The sequence below is a fragment of the Equus caballus genome, chromosome 28 (assembly GCF_041296265.1).
Source record: "Equus caballus isolate H_3958 breed thoroughbred chromosome 28, TB-T2T, whole genome shotgun sequence".
NCBI lineage: Eukaryota > Metazoa > Chordata > Mammalia > Perissodactyla > Equidae > Equus > Equus caballus.
The window spans coordinates 29,802,382-29,822,342 of NC_091711.1; the positions used below are offsets into that span (position 1 = coordinate 29,802,382).

Sequence of the window (19,961 nt, forward strand, 5' to 3'; positions counted from 1 at the left end):
ACTTAATAAATTGTAAAGATTAAATTAGTTAATATATGTAAAGCTCTTAGAACGGTTAACCTACATGCATTAAGTAAGCGCTGTGTAAGTATTAACCCTTATTATCTTCATCGCCCAAGGTTACACAGCCATTTTATGGCAGAGTCCAGATTCCAATCCAAAATTCATTCTCTTAACCATTATGATACAGGAGTCAGCCCTAGTAAGATGTCAAGAAGCCTTTTTAGATAAGAAATAGCTCCGTCCTAAAGAACAAGTAGGGGAAGAGTGTGAGAGTGAGTGAAAAAGCAAGGCAGCTGATGCAACAGCATATTTGTATTTCAGGGTGGTTGGGTCCTACAGTCACACGGGCAGTTGCGGGGACTGAGGCTGAAGAGACCTCATATCCAGTTCCATGCTGCGTATGGTTTTGCACTTTATTCTTCAAGAAATGTCACTGTCTGAACAATATTACTCCAATACATACACAAACAAACAAAGCTGGTTCGCTACATGGGTTGGAAGAAACTTGCAGGAGTGAGTCAATCTGCGAAGTAAAAAACACATCCGCAATGGGCGAAAAAGCACTTAACAGTTTACACTCTTGTTGGATCTCGCCACGACGTGTACGGGTTACACTTGGAAGCAAGGCACAACTCTCCCTGACAGCCAGGGCGGCAGTGCAGTGTCTGGCTTCCGGCGTCCTCCGTTGCTATGGGAGACCGGAAGCGCCCTTAGGCCCCCCTCTTGCAAACCATAGAGTGCCGGAAAAAGCGTGAGTAGAAGGGTCGGGAAGAGAAAGCAACGGTGGTGTGTTTTGGGCAAAAATGACGACGTTAGTCCTGGATAACGGAGCCTACAACGCCAAAATTGGTTACAGCCATGAAAATGTCTCGTAAGTGTTTGCTTCAAGGGGACAAGGCGTCTATGCCTAGTGGTTTCACATGCTACCCTTCATCTTGGGACATCGATAAATTGCAAACGCCCCCGCGCGGCCCTAACCTGAGCCAGAGGGATGCTCTTGTAGGAGCTGGGTGGTTAGCGTGCTTTGAAGGGGGATTTTGGTGTTAATTTTGGGCTGCGTGGTCCCGGAAGTGGGACGTGTGTTTTGTTTCGTAACAGGAAATAGCTCAGGAAAATAGTTTTCTAGAGAAGCAGTTCCTGATAGAGGGTCGCACAGTTCATGAACCCTCAGGAATCGTGGGCAACACTTTGTGTATATGCATTTTCTTGGGGACGCGGTTATAGCTTTCGTCAGATCGTTAAAAGGTTCTGTGATTTTAAAAAAAGTGTAAAAACCACTGTCCTAGTGGCTGGAGACTGAAGGTTTGATGCGTAAGCCTTTTGAAGTGTTCATTGAGTGACCTGGTTGATTGGAGTCGATTAAACAGAAATACTACAGTGGCATTCATAATATATGTATGTTTGAATAAAGAATAAGTTGATTCAGGACCAGCCTGGGTGGCCTAGTGTTCAAGTTCGCAACGCCCCGCTTAGGCGGCCCGGTTTCCTTCCTGGGCGCCGACGTACACCACTTGTATGTCAAGTGATCATGCTGTTGCAGCAGCTCTTATACAGAAAGAAGGTTGGCAGTGAATATTAGCTGGGGCGAATCTTCCTCAGGAAAAAAAAAAAAAGAATAGGCAGATTTAAAGTCATGCTTTTCTTCTATCATATTCACAGAGGATTTAGTTTTTTCTTTTCCTTTTTCCCTACTTTCCTTTTTCTTCTCTTTTTTAAGAGGACAAGCGAACTGTAGGAATGTAAATTGTTACAGTCCTCTGGAAAACGTTTTGGCAGTGTGTGTCATTGTTCTTATTCTTTGACACAGCAATTATCAGATAGCTAAGGAATAAATTAGAGGTATTTGATAAAAGTACAGAATGCTCTATATTATTTATTAGATACTGTGTATGGTAGCAAAAAAAAAGTGGAAGCAAGCTAAATAATCAAGAATAGAAATTGAGTAAAATTATAATACAACCAGAAGATTGACTGCAACGCAGCTTTTGAAAATCATGTCCTCAAAGAATATTGAAACCTATGGAGAATATTACAGCATCATAAGCGAAGTAAGCAGGTATAAAACATTTTTACAGTATTATCCTAATATCTTCTCTCTTTGTGTATATACACACACACAAACACACACACACCCCTATCCATATGTTCATGTGTGTCCGATTGATGATGGCTGTAGTTTGCCTTCCTGACCAGACTGTATAAGCTAATGATGGGCAGCAGCCGTATTTAAAACTATTACCTACTTCTGTACCCTATAGCATCTTGCTGATTGAAAATCTTTGACTTCATGGAAACTTAATTTTATAGCCAGAATTTTGAACTTGTAAATTTTTTACCAGAATTGTAGTAAGAATTTCTGCATCAATGCCAGGAAGACCAGGAACTTTACCTAAGGTCCGGCTCTCATCTGTGCAGTGGCAGAACCAATACCCACCTGTAAGGATTTCTTAAGGATTATTTGAGAAAGATAAAAAGTCTAGTACAGAATCTGGTACATACTAGAACTTTAAAAGAAAAAAGACATTTTTTATTATTTGAAGACAGAATGAGAAACACTGGTTTTGGATATTTTTTGACATTGAGGGTGGTGATTAAGTAAATGTATTTTTAGGAACTAAGTATTTAGGGAATAATTATATTATTTGTTTCTTTGTTTGTAGAGTTATTCCTAACTGTCAGTTCAGGTCAAAAACGGCACGTCTTAAAACTTTTACTGCTAACCAGATAGATGAAATAAAGGACCCTTCTGGACTCTTTTACATTCTTCCTTTTCAGAAGGTAATTCAACTGTGTGTTATTTCTAGCATTATAGACCTAAATGTAAAGATAATTTTTAAATGTATATGTAAGATTTTGTACATATGAAAATATTTTTAGATCTCTGAGAAAGTTATTTAAATTTTAAATAAGATCTTATTAAAACCAAAAATTGAAATTAAATTGTCTTCTTAAAAGTAAATGACCTTGGTTTAGCTATTGATTGTGGGTACTAAATTTTACTTGTTGATGTTAAAGCTAAATGAGATGAACACATTAAAGAAAATAAGTATAGAGAGATATCTACATATGGTATGTTTTTTGAACCCTTGACATTTTGATTATTGTTTATTTGTAATTTTTTGAACTTTTAAAAAGAGAAAAACATACCGACACAATTGGTTTGAAATTCAAATAGCATTAGACTGGTGAAGGTAACCATAAGGAGGTAGAAATAAGTGATATAGAATATATTAATCTGACTTTGTAAAAGTGTTCAAATACTTTTGATAATTTATGAAAAAATTTTTTAGGGCTACTTGGTGAATTGGGATGTTCAAAGACAAGTATGGGATTACCTTTTTGGAAAAGAAATGTATCAGGTAACAAATTGGAGTATGTATTCAAATTTCTATTTCCACACCTTATTCAAATGAAAAATTAGAGAACTTATATTTTAAGATTTATAAACTTTGAATATGTTTCTAGTATATATTTAAATCAGTTAATATACTGTGCTAAGCTTTGATTTTCTAAATAAAGTGCAAGTGAATAGAATTTCCATGTTGAAGTGGAATTTGAGGTTTGGTCTATATGAGTCTATATGAAACTCAAGATTAAAATTTTCAGATTTCTGCTATTGTTTGACCAGTTCACTATATTATTTTAATTTTCACAAAACATCTTTGTCTACATATCTGAATATGTGAATATTACAATATGAGAATTTTGTGCTTTTAATGTCTGTAGTGTGACTTTAGGTATACTGAGAGAATGTTCAAATTTTAATGCTTCTTAAAAGTCTGTGGGAGAGAATTATGTAAATATTAAATATCCTACAGCTTCTTGCCTGTTAACTTTTAAAAACAAAATAACAGCCCCATTCATTACTTTTGCCTAATTAGTTTAAACAATTTGACAGAACCATTTTGTTAATGATACCATTAAGAGAGTTAAAATCCAGGGGCTGGCCTGGTGGGGCAGTGGTTAAGTGCACATGTTCCTCTTCGGCGGCCTGGGGTTCGTCACTTTGGATCCTGGGTGTGGACATGGCACCACTTGGCAAGCCATGCTGTGGTAGGTGTCCCACATATAAAATAGAGAAAGACGGGCATGGATGTTAGCTCAGGGCCAGTCTTCCTCAAAAAAAAAAAAAGAGTTAAAATCTGGGGCTGGTTTAGTGGCCAAGTAGTTAAATTTCCATGCTCCGCTTTGGTTGCCCAGGGTTTCGCTGGTTCAGATCCTGGGAGTGAACCTAGCACCACTCGTCAATCCATGCTGAGACGGCGTCCCACATAGCAGAACTAAAAGGACCTGGTGGAATATACAACAGTATACTGGGTGGCTTTGGGGAGAAGAAGAATAAAAAAAGATTGGCAACAGATGTTAGCTCAGGGCCAGTCTTTAACAACAACAAAAAAAGAGTTAAAGTCAAATAATAGTTAAAGTGCATGAATTCTGTAACCAGACTTCCTGAGTTCAAATCCTAGCTATGTCACTAACTAATTATATGACCCTTAGTAACTAATTCAACTCTTCTCTGCCTCAGTTTGCTCACCTGTTAAATGGGGATAATAATAAGACCTATCTCTTAGGATTATTGTGAGGATTAAATGTTTGTTTAATATATGTAAAACAAGTATTTAGAATTATAAATACAAAGTTATACAACTGGGATTTTTTTTTCATAGGTGGATTTTTTAGATACTAATATTATTATCACAGAACCATACTTTAACTTCACTTCAATTCAAGAATCAATGAATGAAATCCTATTTGAAGAATACCAGTTTCAAGCAGTATTAAGAGTAAATGGTGAGTTAAAGTTTTGATTGAAATTGAATTATGTGAATATGGATATGAATAGCCTAAAGAAACACTTACAATCCAAGAATATTGGGTGACATTCTTTTAGATTTGAAGGAAATAAAACATAGAATTTAAAAACTAGATGGACCTTTAGAGATTATCTAGTCAGACTTCTCTCACCTTGTTTTTTTCCTAATGTATTTCTCTAATGAAGTTACTAGCCACATATTTCTAATCTCTGAAAGATTGTTTCTGAAGTAGTTATCTTTTCTGTCACTGATGTGTTTGCTATTGTTATTATTGATTGAAATAATGTTAATAGCTCAGGCTGCCAATATGAGGAAAGACAATCTGTAAATATCATTTACAAATAAGTTTATTCAAGGCTAGAATTACATTACATGACTTTATAATGAAAGTATTCAAATATTTAGTTTGAGGAATTTAAGTCTATATAAGTCACAATATAATATAATGGTTAAGAGCACAGTCTCCAGAATAATCTCAACCAAGGGCGATTTTGCTCCTCAGGGGACATTTAGCAAAGTCTGGAGGCACTTTTGGTTGTCACAACTGGGAGGGTGCTGCTGGCATCTAGTGAGTAGAGGACACAGATGCTGCTAGACATCTTAGAGTGCACAGGAAAGCCACCAAAATAAGGAATTATCTAGCTCAAAATGTCAGTAGTTCGAGGTTGATAAACCCTGCTCTAGCGTCACACAGCCTAGGTTTGAATCCTGGCTCTGTTACTTTCTAATTGTGTGACATTGGGCACGTAATTTAACTTCTCTGTGTTTCAGTTTCTTCATCTGTAAAATGGGATGATGAGAAAACACACACTCATGGAGTTCAGAATAGTGCCTAGCATGTAATAAATGCTCAATAAAATTATGTTTTTAAAATAATTATAATGAACTATGAAATGAATATTTACCTTTAAAAATTGATCACAAATTTTTTTTTACTGTATTTACCACAAAAATGTGATGGTTTAAAGTTTAAACACTGCAAGGAGCTTGTGACGGAATTATGGATAGTGCTTTAAATTAACATTTTTCTTGTAAATAAAGCTTTTGTGCTTATAAATAAAGTTTTGTGCTTTTGTGCTTGCCTTAGTCTGCTACCTTTCTTTATTGCTTTAAATTAATTATACTTTCATTTAATGTGTTTAATCCCTTATCTTTTTTTTTTAACAGCTGGGGCTCTCAGCGCACATAGATATTTCCGAGATAATCCATCCGAATTATGCTGTATCATTGTAGATAGTGGATATTCCTTTACACATATAGTTCCTTATTGTAGAAGTAAAAAGAAAAAGGAAGCAATTATTCGGTGAGTTGCATTTAATTTTCATGTTGTTTCTTAGGATAAAACTGAAGGAAATGTGTGATAAACTGAACCAAATTTGAATTCTCCCTTTTTAGGATAAATGTGGGAGGAAAACTTCTAACCAATCATCTAAAGGAGATCATATCTTACAGGTAATACTTAGCCTTGATTCTTTGGGAGGATAGGGTACTGGTGATGAACTTTTTAAAGTAATGTAAAATTATTTCTTACCTTTAGCTGTACCTTCGGGGGGCAATTCTATATTATTGCTTAAAAAACTGTATCACATATATAAATACTAATGATGTTCAAATTGAAAAGCTTCCTAACATAAAATATGTTAGTGTCCTCCAAAAGACATTTCTAAATTCTAGGGAGTTTAATTTACTAATAACATTTTAAAAATTATAAATGTTGTTGTACATGCACATTGAAAAGCAAATTAAAAATGCATATAAAGGAATAAAGATCTAAAAGGAAAATAAATCTCTGCCTCCCCTTTCAGTCTCTCATGTCAGTTCCACTCCATACAAAGTATAAGATTTGAACTATATCTTTTATTTTTTAATCTCTATAAGCCTTAATAATTTATTGATATTTCTTTTTCTGGATTAACCAATATTAGTTGACTGTCCACTATTAAAGGATCATGAATCACTGTACTTACCCACCTCCCAACTCTTCTTTCTTCTCCTAAATTTTATTTATGCTATCATTTTTAATTTTATTGTGTTTAAAACACAAATTAAATTCTTAAATCTCAATATCTTGCTACATTAACTTTGGTCAGCATGATAGTGTCAATATCTCTCAGCTCCCCTCTGTGTTATATTTGAAAATAAGTGAGTCCTCATTTCCTTCTACCTTTCCTTCCTCCTTTTTCTCCTTCTGCCTTACATATCATTACTTTTAGTTAACAGCTTTATTCAGATATAATTCTCATATCGTACAATTCATTTATTTACAGTATACAGTTTTGATGGTTTTTAGTATATGCATTCATCATCACAATCAGTTTTAGAACATTTCATTATCCCAAAAAGAAACCCACTTACCTTAGCCATCACTCCCCAGTCCTTATGCCACCCAGCTCTAGTACATTTAAAAAATTTGTTTTATTTTGAAATAATTATAGAGTCAGGAAGTTGCAAGAATAGTACATAGAGCCCTATGTACCCTTAGTGACATCTTATATAACTAGTACAATATCAAAATGATAAAATTGATACTGGTACAGTATTGTTAACTAGGCTACAGATCATATGCAGTTTTTACCATTTTTTTACATGCATTTATGTGTGTGTGTAGTTCTTTGCTATTTTATCCCATGTATAGAGCCTGTGCACTTAATCATTCCTCCACGCTGAATGAAAAAAATTGGTATATTTTAAAAAGCAAGGCTGTTGAAGTTTAACTTGAAGAGAACAAACTGGCAAGAATACCTAGAAATATTTATGAAAAAGAATAATTGAAAGCAGACTTTCTCTAGTAGATGGTAAAACATTTTTAAATTGTAATAATTAAGGTAATCTTTTTATGAAGATTAAGTAATGGATCAGTGAGACTGAATAGTTAATCCTGAATCAACCATTATATGTAAAAGAAAAATACTAATATATACTAAAGGAAGCATCAGAAAGCAATGAGGAGGGGACTAATTATTCAGAAAAGGATACAGGGAAAGTTGGCTGTTTGGAGAAAAGTTAAAATTTTACTTTGCCTCATACACTAAAGTTCAAATAGATTTAAGACTTAAATATAAAAATAAAACAACAACAAGAAAATATTTAACTGAGTTTCTAAGCATAAAACAGTAGATGAAAAATAATACAGTAGAAAAAATAATAAAGGATAACTTCTATATGCAACTTTTTTTTATTTTAAAGATTGGCACCTGAGCTAACAACTGTTGCCAATCTTTTTTTTTCCCCCAGTACATAGTTGTATATCTTAGTTGCAGGTCCTTCTAGTTGTGGGATGTGGGACGCCACCTCAACATGGCCTGACTAGCAAGGCCATGTCCGCGCCCAGGATCCGAACCCTGGGCCGCCACAGCGGAGCACGCGAACTTAACCACTCGGCCACGGAGCCGGCCCCATATATACAACTTTTTTTAAAAATAAACATTTATTGGGGCTGGCCCAGTGGCACAGCGGGTAAGTTCACACATTCTGCTTCAGCAGCCCATGGTTTGCCAGTTCGGATCCTGAGTTCGGACCTATGCACTGCTTATCAAGCCATGCTGTGGCAGGCATCCCACATATAAAGTAGAGGAAGATGTGCACAGTTGTTAGCTCAGGGCCAGTATTCCTCAGCAAAAAGAAGAGGATTGGCAGCAGATGTTAGCTTAGGGCTAATCTTCCTCAGAATAAAATAAATAAATAAATAAAAATAAATAAAATAAATAAATAATAAATAAAAAAGGAAAAAAAAACATTTATTGAAGTAGAGCATAGAAAAAAGTTTACAAACCTTGTATGTACACCTCAGTGAATTTTCAAAAAGTGAACATATCCAGGTAATCAGAACAGAGTTCAAGCAGACTCTTACCAGCACCCTAACCCCCCTTTTGTCTCCTAGTCTGGAAAACCAGTGACTTCAAACAGGATAGATTTCGTCAGCTTTTGTGTTTAACTACATAAAAATTTTAAACCTTATGTATCTCAAAAGCCTTTGCAAACAAAACTAAACATAAACCTGAGAAATAAACCTGGAACAAATATGACACAAGGTTGTTATCTTTAATATATTAAGAGCTCTTACCAATCAATAAGAAAAACACCACCTTGGTATAAAATGTTTAGATAATTCTCAGAAAACACATGGTCAGTGGCACAGATAGATAAGCATTAGTAAGTGACATATAGTCAAAGCATATAAATGGATAAATGGATAATTCCCAGGCATAAAAAAATGTTGAACACCTGTAGTAATCACAGATTCACTTCACATATTTATTGAGCATTTATTTAGGAGCTTGGGATACATGACTTAACAAAACAGACAAGAATTCCTCATGGCACTTCCTAGTAGAGAAAATGCAAATTAAAATGTCATTTTTACAATCCAAATTTACAGGATTTTCTTCAAAAGATGATGTTGCAGATTTGTGATATGGATACTCTTATTTGCTGCTGATCAAAGCATAACTTGAAATAACTTTTCTGGTAAACAATTTGGCAAAATACCAAGAGACTAAAAGTATTTCATATTCTGTGTCCTCGAATCCTAGAGTATGATTAAATAATTGAGCTGATCAGAGATACAGATAAAAATACCTATATTTCCTCGATTCTGAGTTGTACTTTTTTCACATTTTAACCTCTGAAATAGGAATGAATCCTCTAGTCATTGGTACTTTAGAACTGTCATAGTTTAAATAGCATTTTTTCTTCTCATTGGTGCAGTGGTGCATCTTAGAGAAGGTGAATTATGGTGTATAGGAAGATGCTTGCTACAACAAAAGCAAAAAGATAGAAACAATAATGTTTTTTGTTTATTGAATATAGGGACTATGCTAAACACTTTACATGTATGATTAGGATCATTTACTTCTTACAGCTGTGTTAAATCTGTGATCTTATTACCTTTTTAGAGTTGAAGAGATTGAGTCCTAAAGAAGTAACTTGGCTACTAAGTTGTGATTAAACCTAAGTCTCTGACTCCAAAGTCCGTGTTTATAAACACACCAATATCTTTCTTCCGTGAGCTAAACGTACAACATTAGGAACATCGAGAAATACGTTTTAATAGATCCCTCTGATTGAATATTATAGGGCAGTGAAAAATTCATTTTTAATGAATATGTAATAGCCTAAGAAAATGTTCACGAGATAATGTTTAGTCTAAAACAAGAAGTAAACATGTAGTGTATAATCTCTGTGCAGAGAAAATATTCAAAGGAAATAACCTCACATTTTTGCTTATTTTTTAAAACATCTTTGTTTTCTATATCAGGCCTGTATATTCTTTGATTGGCTCATCACATATTTATTAAGCTTCTACTATGTGCCAGGTACTGTGTGCTGACTCATAATACTTCTATAATGGGAAAAGAAAATGCAAACAGTTAAGGCATTTTAGTAAGATTCTATTCAGAATGATTGGAGAAAAAAGTTTGCTCTTTAATTGGATAAACCTTACCACTTAAAACCTCTTGTTTTCAATTTCCTTCTGTATACTGGACTAATATTTGCCCTCAGAGGGTTAATGTGGAACTTAAATAAGATAATGGAAATGAGAGTATTTCATAAAGTTAAAAATATTTTAAACATTCAAGAATTTAATGTTTAAAAAAATCAGTTACCTGAAAATTTATTTCCAGAAAAAATATTTTAAATGATAATTGTAAGTTATATTTAATTTTTTTTCTATTTCAAATTTTACAATTTTTATTTCTGTTTAGACAGCTGCATGTTATGGATGAAACACATGTGATTAATCAAGTAAAAGAAGATGTATGCTATGTGTCTCAGGATTTTTATAAAGACATGGATATCGCAAAGTATGTATAATGGTAATCTAAGAATTAGAAAGTTGATTCGTGGGTAATGTTACACATAGTTAAAATATTTCATAAATCTCTATTTCGTTTTCCAGGTTGAAAGGAGAAGAAAATACAGTAATGATAGACTATGTTTTGCCTGACTTCAGTACAATTAAAAAGGGCTTTTGTAAGGTAATTTAAACAATCCTCATTGACATTTCTTCAAGTGACCTCAATTCAGATTTGAAAAGCATCCCACTGGGATTGGTGGAGTCTTACAGAGTTGTTGACAACTGCCTTCCTGGCGGCCATTTCTCCAGGCACAAGTGTATAATTGAGTAATAAATATCTCACTGAAATTATTTAGATAAAGAAGTATCACCCGAATGATAGCACATAGGACAAATCTGGAGATAAACAGTATCATTACCTAGATTATGGTTAACCCTATTCTGTTTACTTAAGAATTAGTTTAAATCTACTTTGAATGTGGTTATTTGCCTGTTGTGAAAATTATTGACATCGCTGATGCAGGGCCAAATTTTACTCGTTTGGTCTGATATGATTAGATTGTAGTTGACAAAGGCAAAATCCAATGCACTTTCAAAGTGTGGAGAAGCAGTTTATCTTTTTTTTTTTTTGAGGAAGATTAGCCCTGAGCTAACATCTGCCGCCAATCCTCCTCTTTTTGCTAAGGAAGAGACTGGCCCTGAGCTAACATCCATGCCCATCTTCCTCTACTTTATATGTGGGATGCCTACTACAGCATGGCTTGCCAAGCGGTGCCATGTCTGCACCCGGGATCCAACCAGCGAAACCCTGGGCTGCTGCAGCGGAGTGCTTGAACTTAACCATTCGGCCACGGGGCCCTCCCCCAAGCCTCTTTTTCATTAGGCACATTTGATCATCCTTATATATTATAGCTGATTAAAACACTCCTGTGATATAAAACACCTTATGGAAGATTTACAGCACTCTGTAGAGTTAATGGTGGTAATCTGTGTATCTACAGGGATGGACCCTGAGTAAAGTCTCATTGATCCCCAGTTTCTCCAAACCTGACTGGTCATTGGAATCACCTGGGGTACTTGAAAAACAATCTCTATCCATGTTCTCAGTTCCCGTCTCTGGAAATGCTAAGGGCTTCACTTTGAAAATTTAAATTTAATCTTAAAATCTCTTCCAGATGACTGAACTGTCAACTAGGTTTAGAAATCTTTCTCTTTTATAAAATGTTGTTCTCTCCTCCCCTGCAAATGACAACCTATCGGTTTATTGGATATGATCAAATGCTGCCGGTTTCCTCCTTACCAAATCATAATCCTTGTTTCTCCAATCTGCAGCTTGCGTAGTGAGCCAGTAGAGAGGCGGTCATTCCCCTAGTTGACCATTGTTTCACTCATCATCTTTGGAGAAAAAAGGCAGAAGCCACGTAATGTTGTTTGCAGCTCTTTTATTGGCCTTTGGCCTTATGGTCAGTATCTGGTTCTGGACCTCGCTTCATTAACTCAGTATAGACTCCTTGTTACTTGTGCACTTTAATATCAGTTGGGTGGACAGAGTCAGTTGGATTGGACTTTTGCCAGATGCTGGAATGTTACATTGAAAGTTTATTTCCAAAATAATGGTTTAATCTGTACTTTTTCAATTAATGTTAAAATTTATATTTTATTAATAATACATGTTAAATCATGCATATATTTTTATTTTTAAGATTTAGAAACAGTTATGTTTACTATATGTTAGGATTAGTCCTAAAATGTATTATTTTGAATTTAATAGTTGATTAACTTGTTTTTATTGTTGTGTGATATGTAACAACTTTGATGAGAGCTGATAAATATTTATGAAATTAGAAAAACAATACTACATAAAATGAAAAAATTATATTTATTTAAGAGCCCTTATACTTAGGATATTGTTAAAACTTGGACTTAGTTTATTCAAGAATATTGTTAAATACTCTGGAAAAAGTTACAACCTTGATTTTCTAGTAGTGATGATAGTAATAATAATAAAGTCTATAATATCATAACTGATTACACTGGTAGAAATTCCAGTTTTATCTTTTATCAGCAAGAGGATGCCTACTAAAGTGTAATGTGCTTGGCTGACCTAAATTGAGAAAATTGCCATCATAATTAATGATTACCACTTTCTGCAGAGCTATTTTAATTTAAACTGATCATTTCTTTCATAGTACCAGAACAAAATTTATGAGGGCTGTGCAGTAATCATGGCCTACATTGACTCAACAGCAACTCCTAGCAGCGCTTCTAAATTCCTTCATTTGTCTATGTCTAAAACAAAAATCTTTTTGGGAACCTACTTGCAGTTCCAGATTACATATTAACGATTAATGGCTTTAGAGCTAACATTCAACAAGGATATCTAGTTCTTCTCTTTGCCCCAGTTAGATATTTTATCCTGGGAAATCCACATGACCCTCCTCTGTAAAATCAGGCCTGTGGACTACATAATTTCTAATGTTTTGTTGACTGAAATTCTCCAAGTATGCATTTGTCTCAGGTTATTTTGAGTGTTGACAAAATGAGTTATAGCCTTTAAACTCCAGCCAATATCACTTTTAAATGAATTTATATATTTATAGGAAATATTTTCCACTCTGCCTGAGAAGGAAGAGTACTTTGTGAAGTAGTAATGTTCTTCTCTTTGCTACTGTAACAATAGTCTAATTGGGTAAAAGTGATTTGCAGTTTTCCTTGTTCTTGCTAGAGTATTGTGAGTATTGTATAATTTCTGGACTTTTTATGTAAAAATGTTTCGAGCATGGAATTTTTAAGTGATACAAATCGTAATCATTCATATCCAGGTTGAGAGAGGCAATGTAGTGGAAGGAATATATTGTGTGTGCTTTTGGTTATTAGATGAATGATCTTGAGTAAGTCATGTCACCTTGCCGAGCCCAAGTGCATCATTAATAAAAGGAAAATATGTCTTACTTTACAGGGTTATGTAAGAGTTCAGTGGAATAATGTATGTAAAATACCTAATACAATAAGTGGCACATTGTTGGCTTGCATGCTGTTACTCAAATATTTATTGAATACTTATTGTGTACCTGGTACTGTGCTATGCTAGGTAGTGGATATGTGATGGCAAACAGTAAAGACTGTGAAGGATAATAGAGGGTGATAGCAAATAATGGAGATCTTCCTCTCTTTTTTGTTTTTTTTGTTGCTTGAGGAAGATTAGCCCTGAGCTAACATCTGTGCCAATCTTTGGAGGGACCTTTTATTTGGGAGTCAGAAAAAACCTCTCTGAGTAAGCTGAAGTCTGAACAGAGAATAGATGACTGATTATATTAAGGCATCTATAATATTCTTTATATATATTACTCTTTAATAAGTTAATATTTCTTTTATATATTTTAAGTTTTTTTAATACTTAAAGGATTGGGATATACTCTGTTATGGGAGGAAAACTGCAAATGTAAGTCAAATGAAATGAATGTCTATAACCAAATATAGAAGAGCTGATGATTGTTAGTAAAATTGAGAGGGACCATTATTTTAATGATGTGTAAAATGTTGTAGAAGAAAATTTTTTTCTCTGGCCCCTCAGAAACACATCTCGCAGAAAATAAATAGCAAGGGAATTTCAGTGATAAAGTCCATGTATTGGCTTAAGTCATTTGGAAACTGATTTTTGAATAGAGATTGAATAAGTAATAAAGAAATTTAGAGAGAGAGGTTTTTTTGCACAAGGGAATGGGGAAATCCTAATAGAATAAAGCCACAGTGTCCAATAAACATCTAAAATAGGGGAGTGAAAGTAGATAGGGTAGAAACATAAGACATGGTAAAGGTTTTATTTCTAATATATTTGTTCTCTAGAAACTCAAATCATTCTATTATTATAACTAGATCATGAAGTTCCCTCTCCTCTGTTATCCTTCCTTTCTGTTTTAAAATGTGTGGAATAAAGACAGATCATCTTTAGGGGAATAGCTATATTAGAGTCAGTAATTATTTATTTCTGTGGTTTAGGCAACAGGAAAGAAGACCACATTTTTCTAACTTCTGAGAATCTTGAAACCTCCAAGAACACAGTTAATATATTAGTATTACATATTACTAAATGTTATTAGTTATGTTAGCTGGATAATGTAGCTTAAACTTTTTATCTTGTTTTTCTTTAAGCCAAGGGAAGAGATGGTATTAAGTGGAAAATATAAATCTGGGGAACAGATTCTTCGTCTGGCCAATGAGAGATTTGCTGTTCCAGAAATACTCTTTAATCCTTCTGATATTGGCATTCAAGAAATGGGAATTCCAGAAGCTATTGTCTATTCAATTCAGAACTTACCTGAAGGTACATAGTTACAGTAAAGTATTAAGGAATAATGATATGTTTTAAGAAATTATAAGCTCTGTGAACCCTAGAGAAGTCATGTGTTCTTTCTAAATAATTTCAGGCAAATAGTGAGTCTGTTTTATTTGCAGAGATTTCCAGATCTCATAATGCGCTTGAGTAATTCTTACTTTATTGGTCCTAGATTGTAAATTTGATATAGGGAAAGTCATTATGGTCTATTTAAACTTGAAGAAATTCATCTCCATGAGTATTAAAAGCCATATCCATTTTAGAAAAGTTTTAATTTAACCCAAATTTGCACAGAATAGAAATTTCTAATTTAACAATTAGATGATTTTTGCTGTTGATGGGACTGGTTTGTTTTTTCTGTTATATTTGGAAGTCAGTTTTAATGAGGTTGAAGTATGGTGCTTCACAGTGATGTCTGAGTTCTCCTGAAGCATGACTTAACTAAATAATATTCTTGAGTTTTAAGTACTTTTATATCTTAAAGTGTCTTCCTAGTTCATAAGGAAAAGACTAGGCATTGGAGAAAATCTAGCACATGCAATGTCCTTTCCTCTCATTTAAAAAAAAAGAATGAATGAACAAAGAAAGTTGCATCATGCCATCACCTTAATATAATTATTTCACAACTATTTTCATGTTAATGTTTCATATTAATTTCACATTTTATATAAAGTTGATGTCATGATGTATACAGCATTTTGTACTGCACTGCTTTAATGTCATGTCATGAGACCCAATGTCAATATAAGGGAACTCTGTCCTCATTTTGTGAACAGAAGCATTAGGTAGGATGGCCAGTATCTGTTAATTCTTCATAGATTTCCCAGTGATGCTTGGTAGGCTTTTAATACTGGCTCACTATATGGCACTTAATGTTTGCCATCATGTAACTTTAATGAGTATAGAACATAAGATCCTTGCTTTAAACATTATTATAGATTGTGAGTATTTTTCACAATCAAATGTAAGTATTGCACATAAATATATCTGTCTCAGATAACATGGAAATTTGGGCTCCCAAGTTAAAATGTCATGAACGACCTCTTTTTCAGCCTTAACACTAGGTCGTAATCTCAGCCTACAGAAAGACCTCCTTCATTTTAGGAAGAACAATTATAATTTATCAAATTTCTGCTAGTGGAATGTTAACTCATTTATATATAGTTTACACGGGCATATAATAAGTAGCCAGTAGTTCAACCCCTTCACCTTAGCCTTTCTTTTAAAGATCTATGAGGTTATCCTTCACTCACATTGAACAATGTGTCTATTTGTGTAAACTATGACCTCGTTACAAAACCTTATAAATTATAATTTAATGGTTATAAAAAATTACATGGTTTCCCAACCAGTAACTGTAATCTAATTGCTCTTACCTAAGCCCTCATCCCCATCTTTACAGAAAGATAAACAGATTTTCTAATGCCTTTTTTCTTCCTCCTTTTTTTTTTCTTAAAGAAATGCAGCCGCATTTTTTTAAGAACATTGTTTTGACAGGAGGAAATTCCCTTTTCCCAGGATTTAGAGATCGAGTTTACTCGGAAGTGCGATGTCTCACTCCAACAGATTATGATGTTTCTGTTGTGCTGCCTGAAAAGTAAGTGTTGGCTGGAACACTTGGAACCTTGGAAAACATGGAAGTCATTTTGTTGATAAAGTGGTCCATCTATAGGCAGATTTGAGTTTAAGGCCTAGTTTTGGCAGATTTACTTCACCTTTGGAATCCTCATTATCCTTTCCTCAAAAATTGAAATGACAAACCTTACGTTTCATTGGATTACATGGGATGAAATATGTAAAGTGCCAACCATAATGGTACATAATAGGTGCTCAGTTAATATAAGATCACATCCATATAGTAAATCAGTCCTCATTCCTAAGAGATTTTTATAGTCAAAGCAGTCAGGTTATAATCTATTTGATTTATCTGAGATGTGTCATTTCTTGACAGTTCCTATTAAGAATAGAGATTTAAAAATTAAATCATTAAGATATGTCAGTTTATAAGTCGTTTTGGAATAATTTAAAATATTTTCAATGAACTTTTACGTTGAACTGGTCTTTTAATTCTAAACTCTTTTATATCTACCCCCTATCCTGGTTTATGAGAAAAAGGTATCATCATTTCTACTTTAGTGGTAAAAAAAAAATTAAGGTAGCATTTTAGAGCTGTAAGAAAGGCTTACAGATCATTCTGTTCAATGTTCTTACTTTGTAAATAAAGAAACAAGGGCTCATGATTTGGCAAAGACCTTACGGTGAGTTAATAGCAGTTACCAGACCAATACCCAGTTCTCTTTACCTTGACTCAGGAGCTCTTACCAAATATATGTCTAATTAACACCCTCCAGCCCCAGTCTTAAGTGGCAGAGTTGCAAACAAGACCCCACATACCTGACTCTTAATTTTACAGTTTTGTTTTAAAGCTAAAGTAGAAGTTTTTCAAAATCAGAAGCAGTTAATAGAAGGCCCTCATCTGATCACTTAATTTTTATAGCTATCAGATAAAAGAATCAACAATCATTAGCTACTGGAATGATTTTTATCAGCATTAATGTTTATATACTCTTTAGATTATGAAGCATACTGGATTTTTATTGTGCTGTTTTTTTTTTTTTGTGAGGAAGATTGACCCTGAGCTAACATCCGTGCTCATCTTCCTCTACTTTATATGTGGGACGCCTGCCATGGCGTGGCTTGATAAATGGTGCGTAGGTCTGCACCTGGGCTCTGAACCAGCAAACCCAAGGCCTCCAAAGCTGAGTGTGCGAACTTAACCTCTATGCCACTCAGCTGGCCCCTTTTTATCGTGCATTTTAAATGTAAGCAAGTTATGCACACATTACAGGCCAAGGGATCCACAGAAAATAGTTTTTCTTCTTTTATTCATCAAATCTTTATTGCACATCTACTGCATATATATGTGTGTGTGTATATATATATGATTTTTTTAAAGGTTAGGAAATGCAATTAATAAGGAAAACATTAACTTTTTTCTTTATCATTTTTCAGATTGGAAACTGAGTTGAGGGAGAGGAACGGTAGAAATAGAATTGAGTCATAACACAAAGTATAACCTTGGTTGTAGATAAAACTAAACTAAATATTTTACCTGCTGTAATTTTACTTATTGTCTGTGTTCTACTTTGTAATTGTTTGTCATGCACTATGTTTTCTAAATGTTTCACTTATTGGAGGCAATAAAGTATAGTAGCAAAAGCACAGACTGTGTGAAAACAGTTCCAGGTTAATTCCTAGTTCCAGACTTAACCTCTCTGAAACTCATTTTCCAAATCTGTAAAATGAGAGTTATAATAGCCATTTCATGGGTTGCCGTGCACATAAGATGCCATATCTTTGTCGTACAGAATTTAGACTTAGTTATGAAAGTGTTTTTCCTTTTATGCATTTTTGATCTGTTGCTTGTATTTATGTTTTTTATTAAAAGTAGAGGGTCCATAAATTGAGAGCACAGGGAAAAAAACAAAAGAACACTTGACTTGTAGTGGTGACCAAGGTTCCTTTCTTTCTGTGTTTGCTTTACTCCTATGAAGCTTATGCTTATTTTCACACTTTAAATGATTTTCTTTTAAATCAGATTTAGTATAGATTGCCACATTTTAGTTACTAATTAATGTTTCTCGCATTTAGTTCTGTAAAATCATTTAGGTTAATTTATTTTACCTTTATTTTTAGCCCTATTACTTATGCCTGGGAAGGTGGAAAATTGATATCAGAGAATGATGATTTTGAAGATATGGTGGTAACAAGAGAAGATTATGAAGAAAATGGACATAGCGTCTGTGAAGAGAAATTTGATATTTAAGAAACATTTCTGAATGAAAGTTTTGACTGGTTGTGACTGAAAGGTTTAATTTCAGTGTTCTTTTTAAAAAGAGTTAAGGACCTATGTTACCTTTCATCCCAAGATAAAATCTTAAACTTATCTAAATACTTTGATCCATGGCTAATTTTCAAAGGTTTCTTAGCTAGCTTATTAAGTAAACTGTAACTCAGCCCATATTTTCGTTTAGGAGCTAGACTACTATAACAATGCTTGTGCTGTTTCTGAGTAGGTCATCTTTCATTAGAAGGTGAAAGAGTGAATGTATGTTAAGTGTAATTGTTCATAGTTGAAAGCACAAACTTAACTGTCTCACTGGTCAATTTTCCTTAGAAGGTAGTTTTGTGTGACTATGACTAGGACTTGGCCAAAGTGTTTTCAAGCTGATATGATTTCTCTCTCTTTTAGAACTAAGTATTTTATTTTAAAATTGTCATTATTATTTATATATACTAAGGTTGGGAAGTCTAATCTTATGTGTTCTTTAATGTTTAATTTTTACTTAGAGTAAGTTTGAAAGAGTGGAGACTAAAGCCAATTTACTAAAGTGTTTTTGGTCACTATTGTTTGGCAGAAATATCTTATTTCACTCATAAAAATACTGTACCATTTTTTAGGATGAAAAGAGATTTGAAGTTGAGGTTGGTCAAAAACTCTTAAAACAAATGTTAGTATTTAGTTTAAAAATGCTTTTATTATCCACGGTAAGCTTATTAAGGTTAAAGACTACAGCTGTCCAGTTTAAGGAAACAGCTGACACTGACATTAATGAATGGATCAGATGAGTTTCTTTGATTGCAAACAATAGAAACTCATTTGGCTATCCTAAGCCAACCAAAATTTATCAGGACAGAGGACAGCTCATAAAATCTAAGAAAAAGCTGGACCAGTAGCCTTAGGAAGGATAAAAACCAGGATAACCTTAGGAACGTAAGTTATAGATACCGAGGGATGATCCTTATAGAGCCCTGCCATCAAAATATCTCAGTTTCCATATTTTCTATCTTATGTCATTGTACTCATGAATCAAATTCCTACCAGTCTCTTTACCTTAGTTAGGATCATACACCTACCCCCTGGCTTCAGGGACTGACAGTCCTACTAGGGTAGCCTAGAGTGAAAGAAGGTAGTTTTCCAAAGGAAAATTAAGCTGAAGAGACAGATGGT

General features: G+C 34.0%; 1 protein-coding gene across 1 annotated transcript; it reads left to right on the forward strand.

The window, feature by feature from the left end:
• The first annotated feature begins 757 nt into the window (after positions 1–757).
• Positions 758–19,175, forward strand: ACTR6 (actin related protein 6). The gene is given in 11 exon segments (NM_001309319.1): positions 758–874; positions 2,664–2,781; positions 3,294–3,362; positions 4,671–4,794; positions 5,985–6,120; positions 6,213–6,269; positions 10,523–10,621; positions 10,717–10,795; positions 14,767–14,938; positions 16,409–16,547; positions 18,647–19,175. Coding segments are annotated over 11 exon segments (1,191 nt in total). The 5' UTR covers positions 758–806; the 3' UTR covers positions 18,777–19,175.
• The last annotated feature ends 786 nt before the right edge of the window (positions 19,176–19,961 follow it).